Source organism: Citrus sinensis, chromosome 3 (assembly GCF_022201045.2).
Source record: "Citrus sinensis cultivar Valencia sweet orange chromosome 3, DVS_A1.0, whole genome shotgun sequence".
Taxonomy (NCBI): domain Eukaryota; kingdom Viridiplantae; phylum Streptophyta; class Magnoliopsida; order Sapindales; family Rutaceae; genus Citrus; species Citrus sinensis.
Window position 1 is genome coordinate 42,190,347 of NC_068558.1, and position 25,010 is coordinate 42,215,356.

At 35.9% G+C, this 25,010-nt stretch overlaps 3 protein-coding genes across 5 annotated transcripts; 2 read left to right on the forward strand and 1 right to left on the reverse strand.

Moving 5' to 3' along the window:
• The first annotated feature begins 54 nt into the window (after nucleotides 1-54).
• On the forward strand, nucleotides 55-8,028 carry LOC102606961 (receptor-like serine/threonine-protein kinase ALE2). Its single transcript, XM_006479354.4, has 9 exons — nucleotides 55-670; nucleotides 1,472-1,555; nucleotides 2,020-2,133; nucleotides 2,213-2,323; nucleotides 3,963-4,331; nucleotides 4,415-4,675; nucleotides 5,881-6,270; nucleotides 6,380-6,620; nucleotides 6,950-8,028. Exons 1-9 carry the CDS (start codon nucleotides 610-612, stop codon nucleotides 7,659-7,661), a joined length of 2,343 nt encoding a protein of 780 aa, XP_006479417.2. The 5' UTR covers nucleotides 55-609; the 3' UTR covers nucleotides 7,662-8,028.
• A 3,116-nt stretch (nucleotides 8,029-11,144) lies between these two features.
• LOC102607453 (uncharacterized) lies at nucleotides 11,145-16,893 on the forward strand. Of its 2 annotated transcripts, none has more exons than XM_006479355.4 (13): nucleotides 11,145-11,328; nucleotides 11,458-11,512; nucleotides 11,599-11,688; nucleotides 11,942-12,019; nucleotides 12,156-12,230; nucleotides 12,545-12,597; nucleotides 13,484-13,634; nucleotides 13,942-14,052; nucleotides 15,416-15,542; nucleotides 15,695-15,792; nucleotides 15,954-16,092; nucleotides 16,266-16,318; nucleotides 16,434-16,893. In XM_006479355.4, exons 1-13 carry the CDS (start codon nucleotides 11,225-11,227, stop codon nucleotides 16,512-16,514), a joined length of 1,215 nt encoding a protein of 404 aa, XP_006479418.2. In that variant the 5' UTR covers nucleotides 11,145-11,224; the 3' UTR covers nucleotides 16,515-16,893. The 2 variants fall into 2 exon arrangements, with proteins under 2 accessions (XP_006479418.2, XP_015386254.2); XM_015530768.3 differs by having other exon boundaries at nucleotides 11,165-11,328; nucleotides 11,461-11,512.
• Nucleotides 16,894-17,351: 458 nt separating this feature from the next.
• Nucleotides 17,352-20,851, reverse strand: LOC102608244 (RPM1 interacting protein 13). Of its 2 annotated transcripts, XM_006479360.4 has the most exons (4): nucleotides 20,036-20,851; nucleotides 18,946-19,032; nucleotides 17,666-18,821; nucleotides 17,352-17,509 (listed from the first exon to the last, which is right to left on the reverse strand). In XM_006479360.4, exons 1-4 carry the CDS (start codon nucleotides 20,336-20,338, stop codon nucleotides 17,475-17,477), a joined length of 1,581 nt encoding a protein of 526 aa, XP_006479423.2. In that variant the 5' UTR covers nucleotides 20,339-20,851; the 3' UTR covers nucleotides 17,352-17,474. The 2 variants fall into 2 exon arrangements, with proteins under 2 accessions (XP_006479423.2, XP_006479421.2); XM_006479358.4 differs by having other exon boundaries at nucleotides 17,352-18,821.
• Between the last annotated feature and the right edge of the window lie 4,159 nt (nucleotides 20,852-25,010).

Genomic DNA, 25,010 nt, shown 5'->3' on the forward strand with positions numbered 1-25,010 from the left:
GATGTGCTGCAGCAACAATAATAATAATAATATAAGCTTGTAGCTGAAAAACACCTACGCACTTTCAATCCCTCACTCTCACTCGTTTTGCTTTCACCAAACTCTCCTACTCTCTTTAAAAATCTAAATCCAAAACGACTCCATTAACAGTTTCGAGATCTTTTTGCATTTTTCCCCTCTCTCTCTCTCTCTCTAGATCACTCCGGTCACGAGCTTTCTCTCTCCAAAGCCTCTCACAGCTTCTTCCTTCTTCTTTTTTTAAAAACAAAAACACGTTGAAAAGAAATATTACGTGTTTTGTAAATTTTGCGTTCCTAGATCTTTACCGCGTTTCACGGATCTGTGAATCTATTACTATTATCCACCTGCATTGTGTTATGGTTTCTCTTTCCTAGGGTTTTGTCTTTGAGCTGAGCTCATGATTTGCTGCCCTCGTTTTTAGCGATGGAGGTTTTTATGGTGGCGGCGGAGTGCGATGGAGAGGTTTGGAGGACGCGACTGCTTCGCCGGAACCCTAGAAAGCTGCCAGGAGCCTCCGACGAGGTGGTTGAGCTGGAATGTGTTGGCTACTGACAATGTTTTGTTTGGAGTTTGGTTTGAAGAGAGAAGATGCCTGCTTTGATTTTGCTTCTTCTTCACTTCGTCCTGAGCTTTATTTCCGCTTGTTTAGGTATCATCCGTTTTTTTTTTTAATTTTTTTTTTCGGTTGGCTAAGTTTTGCGGAAAAGAAATTAAAGTGAAAGTTTTGATTTTTTAATGTATCGTTTTGTCTTTTATCAAAAAAGCAAGCGTGACTCAGCTGGCGTTCTGTACGGTTGAACTCAAATAAGTTGGATTCAGGTGTTTCTTTATTCTCTAGGATATTGTTTCATTAATGCGAATCGGTGACCCAGTGTTATGGGCAGAAATTGGGATGAACTGGGAACCAGATATCTTGTGTTTGAATAACACCGGGCGCGAAAACACTGTGGTTTGCTTGATATGCGTGACTGCAGCCTGCAGGTGTTATTGGTAACCTAGTAAAGCTTAGTTTAGACTTCTAGCATGGATAAGTAGTGTGGCTTTGTTATGGCAAGGCTTTTGGAGGTTTCTAGATGTTTAGGCTATGGGATGCATGTTTTAGCCAATGAACTGATTGTGGGCTTGAAACACATTCTCAAAACTATGAATCCCCGATTTCTTCTTTGTCATTTTCTATCTGAGTGGGGAAACCTTTGGTGTAGTGTTGAGTCCCTAAGTATTCAGTCCGGTCATCTGCACATTAATTTAATTTTCTTTTCTGATACATGAGCTGCAAAGCAAAGAGTCATTGAAACGCTTTTAAATTGCCTTCACAAGAATTTTGTTTGATTTCCATGCACTCATTATGTGGCTCATTTTTAATGTAAGATGCATGGTCTCGTCTATTATAATGTTTCCTAAAAATGATGCATTTAAGGAAACTAACTTATATATTTGGTTTGTTTTTTAGGGCATCCACTATTCCATTTAAACTTGTCTCCTTCTGTACAATCGAATCGGCTGTTATCAACCAGAGAAGTTTTAGTCGAGCACGGTAAGGTTGCGAATTATTACAAATTACTGAGTGAGTACAAGTTTACTTTTACTGTATGTTTCCTACGTCTATTGCATTTCTGATAGAGGAATTTTTAGTTCCTAATCAAACATTTTGGAATGCAAAACAATACACTTTGAATAAAACTTTCTGAAGTGCCCTGTTTCACCTGATCAAATCTTTCTTCAACTTAATCATATTCGTAATAGAGATAAGTGATGGCCTCTGATGATCAAATCTTTTGATGTTGTTGTCATATTACAGACATATGGAAAAGGGAATTAGACAATTTGAAGTTTCCAAATAAATGTGGAATTCATTTTTCTTAGACGAAGGAAGATTATAGCATTCAAATTGTTCATCTTCACTGTAGTCTTTCATTGAGTTTCTCTCAACATCTTTTGGTAACTTGGCTTAATAATTTCACCTATGGATAACTGACATGGTTGTTGTCCTGGTGGCAGCAAAGGCAATTTCCATGAGGTTGTCATTTACTCAATTGAGACAGCATCAAATGCATGTAGTTGCACCTTCGTTTGTACCATACATGGCACCTGCACCATCTCCAATCCATCAAGGTAACTTACTGCAATCTGATATTCGACATCCTGCCATCATATTGCAGCTCATTTCACTAATTTAGCTACACTTTGTCAGCCTCCATTGCTACTCCTGGCATTGATCCATTACCAAGACGTCATCGAGGTGGTCACCATCATCACCATTCAAAACCTCATGCAGTCACCCCTGCTTCTTCTGTAAGACCTGGTAATATTTTGATTGTTGTTCCTTTTGAGGGAGTAGTTGCACCTCTCTGGCTCTCTTCCCCTATTGTATTTTATGACCAGAAAAAGATGGAGGATTTCATTGAAAATCATCATTATCGAATTAATCTAGGAAATCATAAATCAATGATAGGAATAGGAGAAGATTGAACCTGATATTCTTGGCCATTATATAGATGCTATACCAGCAGGTTGTGCAGAAAGAGTGGGATCCTGCTGGGCATGCAAACTGCAAAGGAGATATAAACTAAGAGGAACCCAACAGCAGTAACTCAAATGATGCTTCTGTGTCTAGTGTGGGGGCAAAAACAATAGGCCTGATTTTGTTTACTTGGAATATCTTTAGCTATCCTTCAGGATTTCCGTTATCTCCACTCTTTCTTGATATTAAGCATCACTTATTGGGAAGCTTCAAACCAACTCCTGGAAATTAAAAAAAAAAGAAATGAAAAGTAAGAAATAAACATAGTAAGATTCATCACCAATGAAGCCTTGCCTATCTTATTAGCCTCCCAGTGGATTCTCTCTCTCTCTCTCTCTCTCTATATATATATATATATATGTATGTATTCTTGGTAGTTACCCCATTTGGGAACATAATCTCCCGTTTCTTTAGTTATGGCCATCTTCCACCAAAACTGCTTGACCTTGCCTTCTTGAGCCAAAGTCATCCATCCCTTGGCTAAGGAATCATACTGCACACTTAATCTAGTGGGTTTTCTTGTATATGGTGCTCCTTTGGAATGGGTTAGCTAATTTACTCTTCTCTGACAAAGTTGGATATTGTTGCTAGGTTCTCTGAATTTCAATAATGTTAGTATGTGCATGGGATTAGGAAAATTGAATTATTTTGGCATGGGACATGTATGGTGTGAATGGTAGAAATGATTCCTTTTGCATTTTCTTTTTTCAATTCTTTTAATCTATTATGCATTATGGTTGCTGTCACAATTTGTGTAATGTGTATGTGAGTTCAATTCTATATTGATGCATTTTCTCTTCTGGATTTGAGTTTTATGATGTTTTAACCTTACAGAAACTCTCTGCATAAACCCATACGTATTGCCACTTCTGTCTATTGACTTGATATCTTGAAGTTGGCAAAGAGCCAAAGACTAATAATAAATCTATACTGTTCTGAAATGATTTATTGGATGCTACAAAAGAGTTAAAAGTCTCTTTGCATCATTGTGTATATAAGATCAACTCTTTATTGATGTGTTTTCTCTTCTGGATTTGAGTTTTATGATGTTTAACCTTACACAAACTCGCATAAACCCATTATTGCCACTTCTGTCTGTCAACTTGGTATCTTGAAGTTGACAAAGAGCCAAAGACTGATTATAAAGCTATACTGTTCTGAAATGATTTAGAATTTAGTGAAGGCATTTATGATGAACATTATTGTTTTTCTTGGATGCTACAAAAGAGTTAAAGTTGCTTCACATTATGTGTATTAGATTTGAAACAGTGTAAGGCGCTTTATAGCACGACATTTGAAAGAATTTAAGGTGCTTTGCACTTTAGTGTTGCATTTTATGAAGGTTGAGTTTTTCATGGAATGAGATATCTCCTGACAAGATTATTTTATATTCTGGTATTGATAATAGAACATTTGGCAGGATGTGATCAAATATGTGTGGAGCCCCTTACAGCAACTCCTTATGGATCACCTTGTGGTTGTGTGTTTCCCATGAAAGTGAGACTTCTTTTGGATGTAGCGCCCTATAGTGTTTTTCCTGTAATGAATGAGCTGGAGATTGAAATTGCGGCAGGAACATATTTGCAACAAAGTCAGGTGAAAATTATGGGTGCCAGTGCTGATAGCCAAAATCAAGGAAAGACAGTGGTGGATATTAACTTGGTTCCACTGGGAGAGAAGTTTGATAATACCACAGCAGTTCTGACATATGACAGACTGTGGCATAAGAAAGTTCCTTTAAATTTGACTCTATTTGGTATTTATGAAGTCATTTATATCAGCTATCCAGGTAGGAACTTCAGTTCTCCTCTAAAATTCAGTGCTTTACCATTTCAATTGTAAATGAGGTTGTGACTTGAGAGTCTTTTTCAGGTATTCCTTCTTCTCCGCCATATGAGAGTTCTACAGAGAGTGGTCCAAGTGTTAGTGTTGGATCTCTCCCTTTCTCTGCAAACTTTGGAAATAAAAATCAGCGGATGAATTTCAGAACCATTGCTATCATTGCTTTGTCTGCATTTGTACTCTTACTGGTTTTTGTTGGAGCAATATCCATCCTTATAAAATGGAGGAAGGCTAGAAAACCATCAAGTGCTGTTGGCCCTGCCTTTGCATCATCTATAAACAAAAGATCCGGTAAGTCTGTCTTTGATTTTGGTGTTCAGATGCTCTTACATTGAAATCGAATGTGAGGCACTTCTTAGAACTTTTACGGTGAGAATGATCTCCATCATGCCACTGATTCTTTGCTAGTTCTGCTTGGCTATATTATGTTTGTATTGTCACGTCTTACTATTTTATTGTCTTCCTGCTTAACTGTTGGAAAACATCAAGAAAGTTCTGTATAATTTTTAATGCATTATGCTGGTGTGATTATATTACTTTTCTCTCATTTTTCCTGGTGTCTTTTATCTAAATCAAGTCAATACTGTCATGTGAGCAGTCAATTATCTTCTTGCAGTGATAAACCTATTGTTTTATCATCTGCTCTTTCCAAACTGCAATGAGGGGCGCACCCACATTACCACGCTGTACAATTGAATCACAACATTTTTTTTTTCAGTGTTTTCTTTTCCAGATATACATTGGAGAAGGCCTTTTTGTTTGGAGAAGGCCTTTTTGTTGTTCTCAAATAAACCCAAACTCAAATCTGACTCAATTCACACAAGTGATGCTACTTAGCTACCTAGGGGGATGCCTTTCACATTTTATGCTAGAGTAAATAGAATTACCACAGTGTTTTCTTTTCCAGATATACATTGGAGAAGGCCTTTTTGTTTGGAGAAGGCCTTTTTGTTGTTCTCAAATAAACCCAAACTCAAATCTGACTCAATTCACACAAGTGATGCTACTTAGCTACCTAGGGGGATGCCTTTCACATTTTATGCTAGAGTAAATAGAATTACCACAGTTTAAGAATGTCAACTTTAGAATGAATAATGATAGTTTAAGAATGTCAACTTTAAAATGAATAATGCACCATTATCATTATTGAGAGAATATTTTAACATTTTAACCTACACTTGTACCCAGGAAAGTAACTAAATTACGAATATCACTTAAAATGTTAAAATATTCTCTCAATATTTTGCTTGAAGTAGTTTTTTCTTCTCTTTCCATTTTTCCTTTATTTATTATATTACTACCATTATCATCATTTCGAGGTTGCACTATAAATATCTTTGATGGTTCAAAGCTTAGGAAGGACAAGAAATTTTATTTGTTGGAAGATCCAGTTTGGGATACAAGGCTCAGTTGCATTTTATATTTCATTAATCCAATCCAATTTATCAGTACTTTATAAACTGAGTGAAGATAACTGGATCTTACATGTAATGCAGGCATTGGGTCTATCTTATCTAGTAGTATTGCTAGCTCAACCTCAGTGTCGCTCATGTCCACCATGGCTACTTGTATCCTCTCTGTTAAAACATTTGCACTTTCTGATCTTGAGAAGGCAACAGAGAAATTCAGTTCCAAGAGAATTTTGGGGGAAGGAGGTTTTGGGTGTGTTTACCATGGTGTTATGGACAATGGAACTGAAGTTGCAGTGAAGCTGCTAACAAGAAATAATCAGAATGGGGACCGTGAATTTATTGCAGAAGTAGAGATGCTAAGCAGATTACATCATCGTAATCTCGTGAAATTGATCGGTATATGCATTGAAGGACGCACGCGCTGCTTGGTGTATGAACTTGTTCACAATGGCAGTGTTGAGTCACACCTGCATGGTATGTTATCCTCTTTACGGTTTTGACTTTTTTTTGTTTTTTAACCGCTAGAAATTGCTTTGTTAACATAGTTGGGCTAATCAGTCGTCGGTTTAATATTAATGTTTAGGTGTTGACAAGAATAGAGGACCTCTTGACTGGGAAGCACGAATGAAGATTGCCCTTGGAGCAGCAAGAGGACTGGCCTATCTTCATGAAGATTCTAATCCTCGTGTTATTCATAGAGATTTTAAGGCCAGTAATGTATTGCTAGAAGATGACTTCACCCCGAAGGTCTCAGATTTTGGGTTGGCAAGAGAAGCAACTGAAGGCAGTCAGCATATTTCTACTCGGGTCATGGGAACTTTCGGGTACTTCAATTTTAAGCGAGTAAATAATTAGCATGTCCTCTTCTTCCCGTTGAAACTAAACACGATTGGATCATATAAGTCATATTAATCATTCCCAACTTTTATTTTTACCTACACGATAACACGCCAATATTCCCATGTTAATATTCCTAAAGACATCTGTAGGATTTATCATTTTTCTTGAAACCCAAAGGTTTATCTAGGCCATAAAACCACTGAACCCATTTTGTTATTGTTACTGCAGTTTTTGTTACCACAGGCAATAACATGTTGCTGTAACTTGCAGCATATTGCTTATTTTAATGGAATGCTTATTTTATGACCTGCAGGTATGTTGCCCCAGAATATGCAATGACTGGGCATTTACTTGTGAAGAGTGATGTTTACAGCTATGGGGTTGTGCTGCTTGAGCTTCTATCTGGAAGAAAACCTGTGGATATGTCCCAACCCCAGGGACAGGAAAATCTTGTGACTTGGGCACGGCCACTACTGACAACTAGAGAAGGTTTGGAGCAGTTGGTGGATCCTTCATTGGCAGGAAGCTATGATTTTGATGACATGGCTAAGGTGGCAGCCATTGCTTCCATGTGTGTTCACCCCGAGGTTACTCACCGACCATTTATGGGTGAAGTTGTGCAGGCCTTGAAGTTGATATATAATGACACAGACGAAACTTGTGGGGACTGCTGTAGCCCAAAGGATTCTTCTGTTCCAGATTCTGACTTTAAAGGCGAGCTTGTGCCTTCAGATAGCAGTTGGTGGAATGCCGGTGCTCTCACCCCTCGCTTAACTTATGGGCAAGCCTCTTCTTTCATAACAATGGAGCACAGTTCTGGTCCACTTGAAGAGACAGAAAACAGAGCGTTCTCAGCTTCTAGTTTGGCTGGGGATGGGATGTCCTTACCAACTAGACATAGAAATAGGTCAGGCCCGTTGAGAACAGTCCGAAGTAAGGCAAACTTTTACAGATTAAGAGGGAGTATGAGTGAACATGGGGGACTCCTTCCGAGGCACATTTGGAATGATGAATATTGGGCATGATGAACATGAAGGCTTGTTTCTTGATTGTTCGTTCTTTTTCCTGTGAATTGTACAGTTCAAAAGGGCCAGGGCTTTTGAGTAAAGCGGTCAATTGGTGTAGTGTAGGTGTTTGAGAATTTCTGGGGTTTTAATTGATTTCTGGCTAAATGACCTTGGCTTCTAATTTTGACTAGTCTTTATTCATTAGTAGTGTATACAAAAGTTGGAGGTGTGGGCTGCATTCTCCATTACCATGTAGTATGTCTGCTAAAAATTATTCATGGTTCAATGCTGTATCGATTAACAATTTCATGCTCAGCTGGAAAATCATTTCAATCTTTTTTTTATATAATTCCAAAATAGAAATACATTTCATGTTATAATTTTATTCTCTTGCCTTTTGTTTAAAAATTTATGTACTCTTTATTTCTATAAATTATAAATGCATTTCTCGTAGAAAGTTTGGCCAAGCCGGCTGGGCCACACATAAAAAACATTTGATTAAGAAATTTTATAAAAAAGAATAATATTAAAGACAGAAATATTACAACAAAATAATACTAGGATAGAAAATAATTGAGAGTAGTGATGGAAAAAAAATTATAAAATGAAGACTAAATTAAAAGCATTGCTACTGCAGTGCTGATAAAAAATTTAATATCTCTTCAACTATACCCGACAACTTGAATCCATTGCAGTAAATTTTGTGAAACGACTACTCTCTACTTTCAAGGATTTAAACTTCAATGGATATTTGAATTCTATCATCGTTCTTGGTTAGTTTATCTGTTGAGTAAACAATTGTAGCAAAAATATAATTTTGGATAAGTTGAATTTGGTTCTATGAACAAGCAACATACAAAATGATCAGATTTTGAATAATGGTTCGGTTTCTCTAGGGGGAGAAAAGATTAGATGGAAGAAGTTCGCCGAAGCTATCAATTGGATGATAGAAGTAATAATTATAACAACATTTGTAATTTTTTTAATAATTGAACATATTTTTTCTTTTTTCTTTTTTTCTGTTTTTTTTTCATTCAACAACCAAACAGATTCAAGTGGGGCATAGGGGCTAGCTCCAACGCCATGTCATAGGACGAGATGTTACAATCCCATGCGACACTCCCACATCCCATACCATGAGAGTAAACTTAGTGGAAGTGGTACAATATCAACTGATTTCGTCTTGTCTTAAACTCATCAAGAGAACAGTTCCGGTTCCTAACTAATTTGTAAAGGGTTGGCCTAGTCCCCTCTTAAATGTTAAATCCTCAACAAGTAACAAGCTCCTCAAATTGAATTTGCTTGAGTTCTAAAGGGTCTAACTCCATCATACCCCCCACACGCACCTTCTTCTGGAGCATTTCTCACACAATCAATACAACCAAGTCGACATTAGCGTACCATGCGTATAATTGGGTGTCATAATTGTGGTCTGTGACAATCTCCCACCACCATGACCATGCATGTACTCATGCTAGAAGAGTACGCCTCGCAAGTGTGCACCTCCATCGCAAAAGCGTAAAGGTCACCTTCCACAGTCTCACTCGTGAACTCCCTTCCTACTCATCCTTATCTAGGAAGAGGACTTGTGTGTAGACACTGTTCTGCTTGATGTAAGTGCTTGGGGTGTGTGACCCTACTAGGCAAAAGGGTAGGGACTTACCTAGTACAACACCAGAGTGCTTGGCAAGCTTACTGAGACAACAATTTGACAAATAGCAAGCGTGGCTCTGATACTATCGCAAGACAAGAGCTTATGACTCTGTGTGATACTTTTGCATCTCATACTACAAGATTAAGCCTAGTAGAAATGGAACAATATCGACTGGATTCACTATGCCTTGGGGTTCATCATGAAAACGACCATAGTTCTTGCCCAGTTTGTGTATGGTTGGCATAGTGCCCTCTTCCTCAATAGTATTGGCCTACCGAAATTCCAAAGGATCTAACTCCATAATCCCCACATGCACCACTCTTGTAGCACTTTTTACACAATTAGTTAAGGTTGGCAAAAAAATGCGGGCCGACACGACCTAGGCCCATGGGCACGAAGCCAGCTTGCATGGTAAATTAATGGACATGGGCCAACAAATAAAAAGCTTGCATAGATTGGTCTAGTTAAGGGATTAGTGAGAATTTTATATGAAAATAATTAAATAAAAAGAAAAAGAATGAAAACTGAAAAATTCTCTAAAATTAAACAAAAACAGCCGACATGCACATTCACTAGTCAATGCCTCACACCCACCCAAAGATTGCAGCCATCCATAGATTCACCATCTAGTCATCACTGATAAATCGTCCAATCACTTCGAACCTAGCATGTAGCCACGCGAACCCAATAAACGGCGTAACAGCGAACCTCGCCAATAATGGGCAGTTCTTAGCCGTCGTTGTCGCCTCAGCCCATCACCAGTCATTGCTGTTACACCTGTGAGTTGTGTTGATTGATGATTTTTTATTCTATTGTTCCTTAATTTTTTTCTTTAATCCTTAATTGTTTTTCTGTGAGTTGGGATTACTATATTAGGATTTAATTTTTGCAGCAACATGCTAGCTATTAGTTTTTGCCTCAATAGTTGGATATTAATTTTTATTATTAGTGCATTTGGGGAAAATTGCAAAAAGGATGGTTTAATTTTGCGTGGATTTATTTACAAATAAATTAAGTTTATGTTTTTAATTTATCATAATGACAATATGGATATCTGAAAATTTGTATTTTTTTCCATAAATTGAGAATTTGTTGGTGTTCTAATGAATCAAGATACTTTATTTTTCTATTTAATTCCTTCTAAATAAAATCAATTATTAACCGTTTTTGCTTTACTATTTATGTTATCATTTTTTTTTTTGTTAGGTGAAGTTCTTGAAGAACTTTTTACTAGTGAGAAATTGAAGGATGAAGAAGAAGATTGCCTGTAAATATTAAATTAGTTTGTTTTTTTATATCAATATTTATGATTGATTATGTTATGTTGTTAAATATTTTGTGTACTGGACTATTATTTTATTATGGATTGGATAATCATTCTTAATTTATATTTTTTTACTTCATTAAAAATTTATTTTAAAATTAATGAAAGCTCACGCTCGATTTAAGTCTGGCCCAGGCCCGCTCAACCAAGCTTAGGCCCGGCCCGTTCAAACTTGAATGGACTTATAAGGAGCCTGAACTTTTTAACAATAATATGGACTTTAACCTAGGCTTTTTCATACCTGACCCAAGCCTGCATTTTAACAAACCTACAGTCAGAAGCCTGGCCCAAGCCCATATTTTACCAAGCATGCAATCAGCCGAATCGACAATAGCATGCAATGCCTGCGATTGCAGTCTGTGACAGCCAGCTAGCCTCCTTATCCGGAGCAAACCAATCCTACACCTCCACCGTCAGTCTGACCGTTCCCAAACATACCCTTCTCCAAATATACAACATGCATTTCAGCACCGCATCCACATGCATGTAAATCAATAGGATTTCCCACTATATTGCACGACACGCGCTAACTGAACAGCTGTTGTTATTATTATTATTATTATTATTATTATTAATATTAATTATAAAAAAAGAATTAAAAAAATGCAATTCCTGACGCCATGTCCTAATGCCGTAAAGCTCGTCTCTTTTCGCTATTTGTATCCTCCTTCAACCTCTTCCTCTTCGTTATCAGCTTCAAGTTCCAGGTCAACTCACTCTCACTGTCACTCTCACCTCGACTTGCGCTGCATTTCTTTTTTTCCTTTTTTTCCAAAAATAATTGTAATTTTAAATTTTATTTAAGATAGATAAGAATAAGATGTTGTTTGTTACAGCAGATTCAAAATGTCATCTGATCCTTTACCTCCTCTCCCCGAAAACCGCATCGTTGTACGTCTTCTATCTTTCTTCATTTATTTGTAGTTATTATTGTGCATGCTAACTAATGAAGTGGAGGAGGCGCGTGTTGTTCACAGGTAGGCTGTGGCGGCGTGGGATTGGATTTCTTGGCCGCAGTCGCCTCTTATCCTAAGCCGGACGACAAAATCCGAAGTACAAGCTTGAGGGTATTTATTTATTTATTTGAACTTTTTGTGCTTTCTTATTTATTTCTTGTCTTCATTACAATGATTTTTTTTTTTTAAATAGCCAAATTAGCCAATGCCATTTAATTTCTCATATTGCTTCCCAATTGACCCTATTTGGTACTCCATATTAGGATTTTAAGTAAGTGGAAAATAAGCAGAACTGTGAAATTTTTTTTTTTTTTTATGGCTTTGCAAAAATTATTTGTTATGATCATGTTTTTGTGTTCTTCAGGTTCAAGGAGGTGGAAATGCAGGAAATGCGTTGACTTGTGCTGCTCGATTGGGATTAAACCCAAGGATAATCTCAAAGGTATTTGTTTTGTTTATCATGTTTTCCTGTACTATTTGAAACATATTCCACTTTGCGCAACAGTTTGGATCTTTTTGCTGATATGTCTTAACATTTCGAACTTCTCCTAAATGTATTTTTGTTGTAATTTGGCCAGATTGCTGATGACCCTCAGGGAAAGGGTATAAGGGAGGAGTTTGAAGCCGATGGCGTGGATACTTCTTTTCTTGTGGTAAGCTTCAGAGCTCAGATAATGTACTTAATTCATAATCTTGACAAAGCATGGGTTACAGGATTACCAACCGTTTCGTTAATTCAATTGGGAGTTAAAGTAGTTTTTCACTTTCAAGTGCCAGCTGCAATAAAAGGGGAAGGCTTTGGTGTGGATTGTAATCTCATGCTTGAACAAATCAGTTTTAACTAGTAGTATTGCCTTTATTGATTGATATATTCTGTAGGTGATACTTTTGATTTGCCATAATCGCTCTACAATCTTACATCTTTTTTTCTTCTTTTTTTTTCCCCTCCCCATTTTCTTATGTTCAGGTCTCAAAGGAGGGTAATTCACCATTTACCTATGTAATTGTTGACAACCAAATGTGAGAACCTTTGCTTTTCATTCAATCTTTGATATGGCATCTTGTTGCAAGCTATTAAAAAGTAGAACAGGAAAAATCCGATTTGACCTTTTTTCTGACTTTATGGATTTTTCTGGAGAAAATTTCTGTTCATTAGATCGTCCTGGAGAATTTACTTGTAATCATGGTTCATGCTGCATATGCTGACTTCTAACAGATTTCAGGTTTCCTTTTAGTGGAAATTTTTGGGAGGAGATGGTGGTGCTATGTGTATAAATTCACTCAGGAAATAATTAAGTTTTGTAAATATCGTATTGGGAACTGATCCCAAGTTACTTATCTTTTTCATTTAAGAGAAACTAAAGGTTGGCTGCAGGACAGAAGAGAGAACAAATTATTGCATACTTTAGAGACATTCTTCTCTTCTGTGTCTTCCCCTCCTATCCCTTTTCTAGTCCCTTTAAAAGAATAGTGGCATGTGGGAATCCTAGTTGCATTAATATGTATAGCTTTCAAAGCTTTGGTTCCTTCTGACAGCTTCATTGGAATAAATTTATTATCTGTTAGTGCAGGTTCCTTAGGTCCTTTTTTATTTTTTATTTTTTGGTTAAAGCCCTTTTGCTACTTTCCCCATCAGACCTTAGTTGCTCCCAAGAGTCTTCATTCTTTTTTACCAGCTTCTCCCTGTGCCACTGATCCAGTGTATCCTTAGCAATATTGGCTTATCTTTGACATCAGTGAGGTTTCATAAGAAACTTAAAATATATTGTTTGTACTAAACCTTAAATTGGAATGAATTATCAAACATCTCATGCGGGTTCCCTTTTTCTTTCATTCCTTTTGATAAGCAGCTAAGTTGGTCTTTTGCTTTCAGTTCCAGATGATTAATTGTTGTTAATGATTTCAGGAAAACTCGTACATGTATTCATACTCCTGGAGACCCTCCCATGATACCGGATGACCTTTCAGAGTCAACTATATTTTCTGCACTGGATGGAGCAAGAATTCTCTACCTCGATGGAAGGTTGCCTGACACTGCTATAATTGTTGCACAGGAGGTAATTGTTATCTTATTAATTAAGTTATTTTAGTTCCTTATAATCCTTGCTCGGTAAATGAAGTTTACGAGTTCTCATCTTGTTGACGAAATAGAATGAGAACATGCTCATTTTATTTTGGAAAAAAGATATTCTGTGATTTTTTTTTTTTGGCCATTTTATATGCAGCATTTCTCTGCTAGATGTCTTTTTTTTTTTGGGGGGGGGGGGGGGGGGGTGTGAGATGATGTTGCAAAAATAACCTTATTAAATGATTTATGCCAACTTATAGGAATTAAACTGCATTTATTGGGTTCTTCCAGTACAGGCTGCTCGCAAGAATATACCTATTTTGATAGACACAGAAAGGCAAAGGGAAAGGATCGATGAATTTCTGAAATTGGCTAGTTACGCAGTCTGCTCAGCGAAATTTCCTCAGGCAAGTTTGGAACTACTATTGATGGTTGAGTTCATTTGCCAGACATTTTAAGAAATGTCAACTATCTTAGATCAGCATGATTATAACAAGTATCCAAAATCAATTGTCTTGATTACCCCCTCTTTCCTTCTCTTCTTCCTGCTTATGAAGACATATGATTCCCTTTTTTTCAAACTATTCCTTATGTTCTTTTCCATAAAGTTTGTTGTCTACAAAATTTGTGGAGCCCTCCATCTTCTCTAGAATCCTCCCATATGGTGGGATTAGACTCCAGGTCTCTGGTATGACTAGAAAGTTAACTGGCTGATTACCTGAAACTTAATTTTCAGCCAATTCATTGGTTGCAGGTATTAAGATTTCATTTCTGCATAATGGATTTTTTTTTTTTTGGCTTTCACTCGAGATATTAGGCATGCTGTCTGTTTCTCTACTGGTTCATTCCAATTGTTTACTGTATATATTGAATCTTTTCTTTGCAGTCTATTTCGCCTGTGTTTTCATTCAGGGCCGAAACTTGCATGCAGATACACAATGATCCTCCTGTTCTCATGTTACAGTATCTCAACATGAAGTGCAATCTCCACTAATTCCATTAACAACACCATATGAGAAATCACTGTATGCTTCAATGAGACATCAACGGGGTTCATCATCAAAATCATTTATAGCTCACTTTTCTTTTCACTGTCAAAATTTACCTTATAATTCACAAATTTTGTTTTGAGACAACCACTTGGAATTATATTATAAATTAGAAAGAGAATAAAATGGTGAGGAAATGCCATTTTTTTTTTTAAAATTCCTGTGGTCAATACTTTCTTGAAATTAATCTTTAGGCTTTTATCTGAGAGTTAGAGATCAGATTTAAGTTTTATCAGTCGAGAAAGACAGTAGGGTCTGCTGGTTCAATCTCAGATATCTTAGTACAGAGAGAAAGATCGGGAGAGTGAGAGATGAAGCAGCACTGTCGAGGATTTTGGTTTGACAATGAGAGTTGTGTTTCCTTTGAGATAGCATTATATCTTCTGGCTTGCTAAACACTTGGCATAGTTCTGTTGTGATACCGAATAACCATCACCTCAGTTTTGCCTTTCATTTCTGGAAGTTATCTTTTCCATTAATATCTTTATTTATACCATCCATCACTTTCATTTCAAGTATATTTTATTTCGAAGTTTAATATTGGAATGATGAAAATGATTTCTTCATTTTTGTGCTCTTTGTTGATTTACATCATTTTTACTTTGTGTCCTTTTGTCTTGTTAGGTTGAACTGGATTTTCAAAGCCTTTATCCATAATGCATAATATATCTTATGTTGCAGCTTAATTTTATGTCAGACTTATGAATTTTTCATGTGACAGGTCTGGACAGAGGCACCTTCTGTTCCAAGTGCACTTGTTTCCATGCTTTTGAAATTGCCAAATTTGAGATTTGCAATTGTGACTTTGGGTGAAGATGGATGCATAATGCTTGAGAGAAGTGTCAACGGTGAGTATTCAATTCCCCAGTTTTTGCCTTTTGAGTGAGAAGATGTTGTGCACTTACAGCAATTGGAAGTGCTGGAAGTGAGACTTGGAACGGCCAAGCTTGTTGTACTTCTATGCTAAATATACAGGTTTTTATTTCATTGATACTGGCAGAAAGTCCTGAGTTAGAAGAAATTGACGTGGACAGTTTATTGGAACGGCTGAAACAGAGGAAGGATGATAGAGCGGCAGTCCCAACATGTATATCTTCGGTAATTACTTCCATCATAAGAAACTTACTGTTGCCGCTGAGCTGTAAACACAAACTTCATCATTCAATTTCTGTTGTGCCTTGAACTATATCTCTTTAAGGCAAAGCTTCAGAAATAAAGATAAGCTTCTGAGAAATAAAATAACCCTTTCAATCTCCCAGTTAGAGACAAGACTGAGAGCAGAGGGGATAGGGACAGTAAGCGGGAGGTTATATATTGGAACAGCTGAGAAAATACCACCATCAGAACTTGTTGATACCACTGGTGCTGGAGATGCATTCATTGGAGCAGTACTTTATGGTAAGCTAAACCATTTGACACATTTTGTTCACTTCACACAAAAATGTGTATTTTTCATCTTCATGAGTTTTGTTTGTACCTTTTTAGTTAAAACAGTAAGTAGCTTATCACCATTGTCAATTTCATATTCAACTTTGGAAAGTTGATGCATTTGTCCTTACTTTGTTTTGCAGCTCTTTGTGCCAACATGTCACCAGAGAAGATGTTGCCATTTGCGGCTCAAGTGGTAGGCAACTTATTTCTACCCAAGTTGCTAATTCTCTGATATAGTTGAACTGCCCTAATACTGCAAGTGCCACGTAAAGTTGTCTGATGTTTTTGATTTGGTGTGCTGATTGCAGGCAGCTGCTGGCTGTAGGGCTTTGGGAGCTCGAACCAGTCTTCCACATAGGACAGATCCTCGGTTAGCATCTTTTCTGTAGTGTAGCTGCCAGCCTCATCAGGTAATTGGCACTTTGGCACAGAAACATGCATTAGGCGAATGACTCGAGGTCTCTCACACGCCATATGTATTTCGCAAAATGTTTATAAAAATTCAACATGAAGAAGGAAGACATAACGACAAAAAGGAATGTTCATAATTACCTTCTATCAATGATCTCGTTGATGTGATTTGGCAACTTTTATGTTTACCGTCTGGAAATATGTAATTTCATTTATAAATTTGGATCCCCTATATTACATGTATGTAACTTAGCATTAGCTCATTTATAATTTCCTTATGCAACGCTCCCACTCTTTAGTATCTCATTAGACGATCATTCATTTTAAACAATTTCCAAGTTACTTTCTGTTTTTCAATTTTTCTTTTCGTCTTTGCTATTAATCATTATTATTATTCTTAAAAACAACAACAACAATAATAATAACAACCGGTAGTGTTCAAGCCATTCAGTTTGATATTGTTTTACAGGGGGGTAGGTGGATTCATGCATGTGTCCAAAGATGTTCAAAAGATATTTGAAATTGTATTTGCACAAGCTTATGAATTACCACAGACATCCGTTGTTATAATTGCACACGGGAGAAGGTATTACGATTAAAATACAATCAAGATGTATGGAAGTGGAATTTGATCTGGAATTGGAACTCAAGCTATTTTTCTATGTAAAAGTTCCGACAAGATTACCTGCTTTTCCATCAATAAAAGTGAAAATGCAAATTCCTTTTACAGACGATACACTATAAATATGATAAGTAACAAAAATATCAAAAGTTGCAGTAATAAGGGAAAATGAAACCACAAGAAGAATGGCCCATAATTTTTAACATATTGGCATCGGATTTCGTTAAACTAAAAGATTAAACGAGCAAACAGCATCTGTACAATTTCATTCATCCAATTAGGCACTGAGTACACTTCATCTCATAATACTTGTACACTACAATAGGTCCTCTGATAAAGTGTAAGCCCAACCTACAAAACATAATTTTCTTTAGCTTCTTCTGTGAATAGGCAGCTGGAAATAAACCATCCTATTTTTTTTCTTTTTATCAACATCACCAGCAATACTTGCTAACTATGCACGTGCCAGACCGTTGAAAGAGGTTTCAAAATCGAAAAAAAGCATACCTGCATCAAATGCTGCAGGATCAGAAGTTACAGCATCCAGGTCCAAAGGGACATATCCTTCTGACACCTGACCATACTGATTGTCTGGATACCAATTCTCCAATTCACTCAAATTGTTGTAACAGAGTTTAGCGCTTCCATTACCCTGTGAATTGAACTCCTCAGCAGGCGACGGCTCATTTATGCACACTGTTCTAGGAAGCTGACAATTTTCAACTTGTGGTAGTTGATTGCTCAGATTGGTCTGGCATGCCCACCCATCAACTTCCGACAAATCCAGACCTGTGGAATTTTGCACTTGATTTCCTAGTTCATTGGCATTTTGGCCCTCATTTGATAGAGGACTCTGCTGAGTATATAACTGAGGTTGAGGAATAGGCTGGCTGTATAGTTGAGGTTCAGGAATGGGCTGGTTGTATACCAGTTGCTGAGCCATCGGGTGGCTGTATACTTCAGGTTGAGGAAGTGGCTGACTGTACACTTGGGTCTGGGAGGGCACTGTACTTGTGAAGACATTTCCCATGCCAGTTTGGGAAGTGTTTTGATATGTAAATGAATCATGATTCATGCAGGGGGCCCATGAAACATCAATCCGGTCATTTGATGTTCCCCGTGGAGCAGGATTTTGTGAGCACTGCGATCCATAACCACTTCTGATGTTTGATGAGCCATATACAAACTGGTTCCCCTCCAACCCACCTCCAGCAACTGCAGCCCTTTTGAACATTCCTGGACCACGTACCCTAAGCATCGGTGGCCGAGAAACTGAGCGTGTTGGGATCCTATTTCTGCTACGAACTTGTCCCGACTGTTGGCTTCTAAACTGGCTTATCATGTTTGGAATGGTCGACCTGGGGGTAGTGGAGCAACCACGAATTACTGCAGGCCTGGAGACCTGATTCTGTGATAAGGAGTTCGAAGACAATCGAATGATATCACGAGCTGGGGTTTGGTTAGGTAGGGGCAATGGCAAAGACAAAGAGATATCGGGAACTTGAACTTGAACAGGTAAAGGAGCATCTTTCTCCCGCCTGAAAGTCTTCCGCTGAGATTTCCAAAACTCCTCTTTCTCAGTGGCATGACAGTGGTCAATTCTGTTAACTCCAGTACCCCAATGTGCACATGGCGCAGGTATGTCACAGACGTAACAATGACACTGCACTCGGAAACAGCATATATCAGAACAAGAAATGTTAACCATTAAAGGCTATAGATAAGACAGTTTCCTAATGAGGTCTATGCCAATGTTTCAAAAAGATAAAAGCAACAAAAGACTTTACCAGATTACAGTGAGTTTCATGTGCGGTAGAACTGAAAAGAAATTTAGCACAAAGATGTCGTGGATGGGGATAGTCTCTGCATGCAACCTGCAACAACAATAAACAAAGAACCGACATTAGTGTCTGAATGTACTAAGAATCAATGCAAATAGCATTTTCCATAAGTGACTTCTTTTTCTACCTTTTTCTTTTTGGAGGTTGTGGTTAAAAGTAAAAATAATAATTATTAAAAAAAGAAAAGAAAGAAAAGCAATCATCCAGATAATTACGGGAGTGAACGAAAAGCCTACTTTCTATCCAGATAACTAAAAGAGTGAACAATCACACTTTCAGTTTGCAATCCAAACTAGCACATGCTGCTGAACCATGCATAGAGTGTTCTTGCAGCAGAAAACCCAATCCAGTGACGTGTGGCACCACCACTAATAACCAGATGAAATTAAGCCAATCATATGGATGCACCCACATAAAATTAATGTGCAATCTGCAAGTTCCTGCAAATTGGAGCTAGAAGCGCTCAGCAGATCAATTGATATACAGATTCACCATCCTTTCATATGGATAAAGTGGTATGGTCAGCAGATCAAGGAGGATGAGATTCACTTTAATTTAACCTCATTGCTCCAATTTCATATCATGTCTACTTCACAAAAGACCACGATCAGATAAACATATCCAAGATAACCATTCTCACAAAACCCCATCAATAGAATTAACCTCAAGAAACAGCAAAGAATCACCCAGCTGCCTTCAAAACCTCAAAGAGCAACAAAAACTCCCAAGCCATAACATACTTCCTAGCGACAAAATTTCAAAAGCCAGAAGCCTATTTAGTGTCTAAACATAACCATCAACCAATACACCCCATTTTCAGAATTCCAATCACTCAAAAACCAATGATCTTCATGTGGGACAAACAAAATCATCCAAGAAACATCAAAAGAACAAAATCAACAAGGCATAACATATTTGTAAGACAATACCCTTGTCAATAAAATAAAATTCTATCATAATCATTATCTTCTCTCTTCATTCTACAACAAAAAAGAACAAAGCTTTTACATAAACATAAAACTAAACCGAAGTATACCTGCCCCTTCTGACTAACGATAACCAAATCGTCACCATCATCGGCCTTATCCTCGTTAACGGCTACTGGTTTATCCGGGTCACCATCCAAAATGACACAGTCATCGTCGTCTTCACAACTTTTATTCGCCGTTACTTTTGAAGACCTGGACTTTATCTCACCCACTACCACGACGTCATCAGAGTCGTCCACCTCATCACAAAGTAGCTTCGATATCCAGCCATAGTCATCGCTTCCCGCCGCCACGTCAAGGGCCGGCTCTTCGTCGGAACTAATATCGAATACCACTGTATTTTCCTCCATTTTTTTAAGAAAAGGCACGAAATTCGGGATTTATGACTTCTCTTCATAAAAAAAGGGAAAAAATAGAAGAAAAAAATGAACGAAAATCAAAGTTATTTAAATTTATCCGAGTGATGAAGATCTCCAAATAAAGAAAGAAAATCGTTTAACAAGAAAGACTTGGAATCCATACGAAATTGGAAATAGTTTGTTTTTTCTTTCCCAAAAAAAATTTAATTTTTAATTAAACAATTAGAAATAAAATAAGATAAAATATTAAAGAGGGAAGCTTTCGCGGCAAATTATGCGAAAATGAGGAAATTAGGGTTTGGGGGGAGGGGGGGGGGGGCGAATCAATGGCTATAAAAAGGAAAAAATAATTTATGTATCGGGAAAATAAATTTTGAGAAAAACAGAGAAGATGCTCGGAGTGGTGAGAGAGAGTGAGGAAATATTAAGAGACACGCACACGGCACACACTTATTTGAGTCGAGAGAGAGCAAACACAAGAGTTGAGATTTGAGTGACAGGCCGAGGGCATCACTGGCATTAACTGAAATGTTTATGCGTTTGCTTTGTAATTGGTAAAGAAGGTGCCATGATGTGATGATGTGTACAAATTGGTCAAGTGTGTTGTCCACAGTGTCATCTCATGTCGTGAACCTTGCCGCACGTTTTCGTATAGTTAAATCTTTTAAGAATAATGATAGGTTTTTCAACATTTAAGGTTTAATTAGAAAATGTGGCATTTATTCATTAGATAATAGTTAAATATTTTTTTAAATATAAAATATATTATTCAATAAATGAGTGATGTATATCATTTGAACTCAAATTGAGACTCATTTGTTGGCATTCCTAGTATTACTGAATCTTTTGCATCATGTATTTTTTTGAAAAAAAAAAGTTAATTGTTTTTTGTTTAAAATCCACACAATAAAAGTTTTATTGATATTTAAATTACAAATCTGCGGAGACATGACCCGACACTGCTAATCTGAAACCTAATTTTTGAAATTTTATGAATTCAAAAGTTCTAGTAAACCTTAAACAATATTATTTATATATGATAATAAATTTAAATAAAGAAAGATTAAAACTACTGTTTACAAGATGAAGATACTTGTGAATCCAATCTTTTTATTTATTTTACTTTTTAGTAAAATGGGACAATTTGGAATATATAATTTTCAACTTCACTTTTGGGTGAAGTATTTCTATTAAAGGAAATTATAGGTGAAATAAAATAATCATTGTTGGGTTTTTTATTTTAACCCACACAACAAAAGAAAAGATTTGAAGTTTGAATCATGAATGTGCCAATCAACTCAATTACATGGTAGTTTTAGAAATAAAAAGGAGCCTAAATAAATTGCATTTAACTTAAAAAAATTAATGTACTGCAAAACCGTGTTGGTCGTTTCATACTTTTTAGGGTTACGGGTTTAAATGACTATTTGATATGACTTATTTAATGGTCGTAAGTGCTTATTTAATCCTATAAGCTTTTATTATAATTTTTTTTATTGTTTGGTAATTTTTCTAATAGAGATTTTGAAGATAAATAGGTTATTTTGCCTCTACTAGTAAAAGTTCAAATTTTGAGTTTTTAGAAGTAGATATTAATTTTTTTTTAAATGTTAAAATATATAAAATATCATCTATTTATTTAATTATTTTATTTTATTTTTTTCATAATATAATTTTTTAAAAATTTATCTATTAAAATAATTTTATAAATTTTTAATAAAAACTCTTATTGATGATAAAACAGTTAAATTTTTTTTAATAAAAACTCAATTTATAAAAATTTTATTAATAAAATTTTTATTTAAATAAGCCCTACTTAATTAAAAAGACGTACGGAGTCTAATAAGTAAATGTTGGACTAATCAAAATGAGGCGGTTTTTCTTAAAGTCAGTGATAATAAAGATCTATTAAACGACTGGGTCAACGCATGTTAAAGTCAATGATGATTTGAATTTTTGCGATGATCCCATGCGGCTGGTTCTACTCGTCCCGTCACCTCATCTGTTGGTCAGAGTAAAAATGACAAGTTACTTCCTCGTATTTAGGGGATGAGGTGTCATTCACTAGGAGACATGATATTATTGATTTTTGGGAATGGAAAATGACGATTGCTCTCCTCATCACTTTGAACGGACGCCGGACGGCATGGAATTGGAAAGTAAAACTGTAAAAGAGTTTTGTATGCTACAAAAAAGCAGAAGGTCCAATCCAAAGCCACTATTGGGCCGAAAAATAACGGGCTTGATTGTATTTTAGAACAGTGCTATTGGCACCCCCATCTCTTATCTTATAAATCTCCATTCTTTTAAGGACACGACACAAAATATTTTATCAATATCATAAATTCTACTAAAACCCTTTATATTTGCAAAATTGGTATATGGATTTTAGATATTAATCCATTTATTTTTTTGTCAAATTCAAATTTCAACTAGTGTAATGATGGAAATTATTTTTTTATTGAACAAATTGTCTAGTTTCTATGATTTTTTTTTTACAATAATTCCAAGAAATTAATGAAATTTTGTCAAATGAAAAGTAAACAAACAATAAAAAGTTTAAATTGCAGAAGAAATAAAATTGTAAGTTAAAAAAATAATTAGAGGGATTTTATAAGATTAAAAAATGGGGTGCCAATAGTATCTCTTGAATTTTTATAGGCTCAATTTGGGCCCATAAAACTCAGCACAAGCGTTTAGGCATTTTTTGGGCCACAAAAGCCAACCCATTAAACCGGTTACCCTACTTGTTCGTAGCTTTCGTGCATTGAACAAGTCCATCCGCAAGTCTCACCAAATTCTCAATTTTCATAACAATTTCCTACTTTTGTCAAATTCACTATAAATAAAATAAAATAATCCCAAAAATATAAAAAATTCTCACGGTCCCAAATTATTGAAAAAAAAAAATCCCTAAGTGGTTTATCGTCAAGAGAAAATATTCTCAAGAGGGTCACATAAAGTCTTATTGAAACTTCTAATTTAGCAAATGACAATGAATAATGATAGCGATGGTGGTTGGTGGTGTAGACAAGTAGGACCAAACTACGATGCCGTATACCTCATTTGTTGGTCCATGTAGCAAGCCACATGCTTGTAATTATTCCTATTTTGGGTTTTGTGGCTTGCTATTTGTTCACTTCTCACTTTTAATACGCAGCAAACAGCACTTCCGTTATTGAAAAAAAAAATATAATGGGTTGAATTCTAAAAATTTTATTTCCACTCAATAAATTTTACTAAGTTGGAATTGCTCCGTGACGGAGTAATACTGATGACCGTACGATTATAAAAATAAAAATTAAATTTGTACTTACGGTATGATTTAACAGTCATTATCAAGCTATTCACTACCTTTTACTAATTATATTAATTAGACCCACTATTCACTTGATTCTAGATATTTTATTTCCATTTAATAAATTTTACTAAGTTGAAATTGCTTTATAGTGGAATAATATTGTACGATCATAAAAATAAATATTAAATATATACTTATTGTTATGATTTAACAGTTATCATCAACGCTATACGGTGAAGCAGCTTTGTCATAACCACTATCTTTTACTAATTATATTAATTAGACCGACTATTCACTTGATTCCAAGAACACAAGATTTTTTTTCCTTATATGGTCGAACACGAACACTATGAAAATATAGAATATGCACGGAAATGTGTCAATCATGACAATTAAAAAAAGCGACTTCTTTTCAAGCTTTATATATATATATATATATATATATGGTTTGATAGAATTTGTCTGTGCTTCACCAATAGCTATTAAAATTTATCATCATCCCTCGAATGCGAGCATGGTCGTGGTGCATCAAACTCTCATACAATAGCTATTTATATTTTATATTCGTAGTGTATTTTGTATTAGCGTTAATGATGGCTGGACAATAAATAAAATATTAACCCATGCAAAGATTGTATGAGTATGTCTTCCCTTTAAGCAACCAAGCCGTAAGGTGGTCCTGTTTTGAATGCATGGTCTCTCTCCTTGAATTGGGGCATCACCATCATCATGCCCGAAGAAAGGCATTAAAATTTTCTAGTTGCACACACCAGAAGTTGCGTGGACTTGGCTGCTTGCAAATTGTTTTAGGATCATCTTCCAACAATTTTTTAAACTTCAGGGGTGCTTTTGAAAATACATATATCTAGTGAAACTGATTACCATTATTATTTTCCACTCCGAAAACGACGAAGTCTACCACTTCTCAAGTACATTTGAACACAAAAATAATTATTAAAATGAAGTTTAAAATAGTTTTCTCAAAATTAATAACAGTTTAATGTAGGGCAGATCGGATTCTTGGTGTCTTTTTTAACATTTGAATTTTTGAGGCGTTGATCAATTGAAAGAGAGTCAATAATGTTGTGCTAGATATTTAACATTTGTCTTTTTTCACATTTGAATTTTTGAGGCGTTGATCAATAATGTCGTGCTAGATATTTAATTAGGATATTATATTAGTCGGATCCTAATGTGGTATTTGAATACCAAATGATTAATATGCCGAAAAAATATTTAATTAAGATACTAATTGATACGATACTAATAATTTAATGTTATGTGTATGGTAATAATTGATTTATTATTAATTATTAATATATTAGTTTTACAATTTGCTTAATGATTGACATACTGTATTAA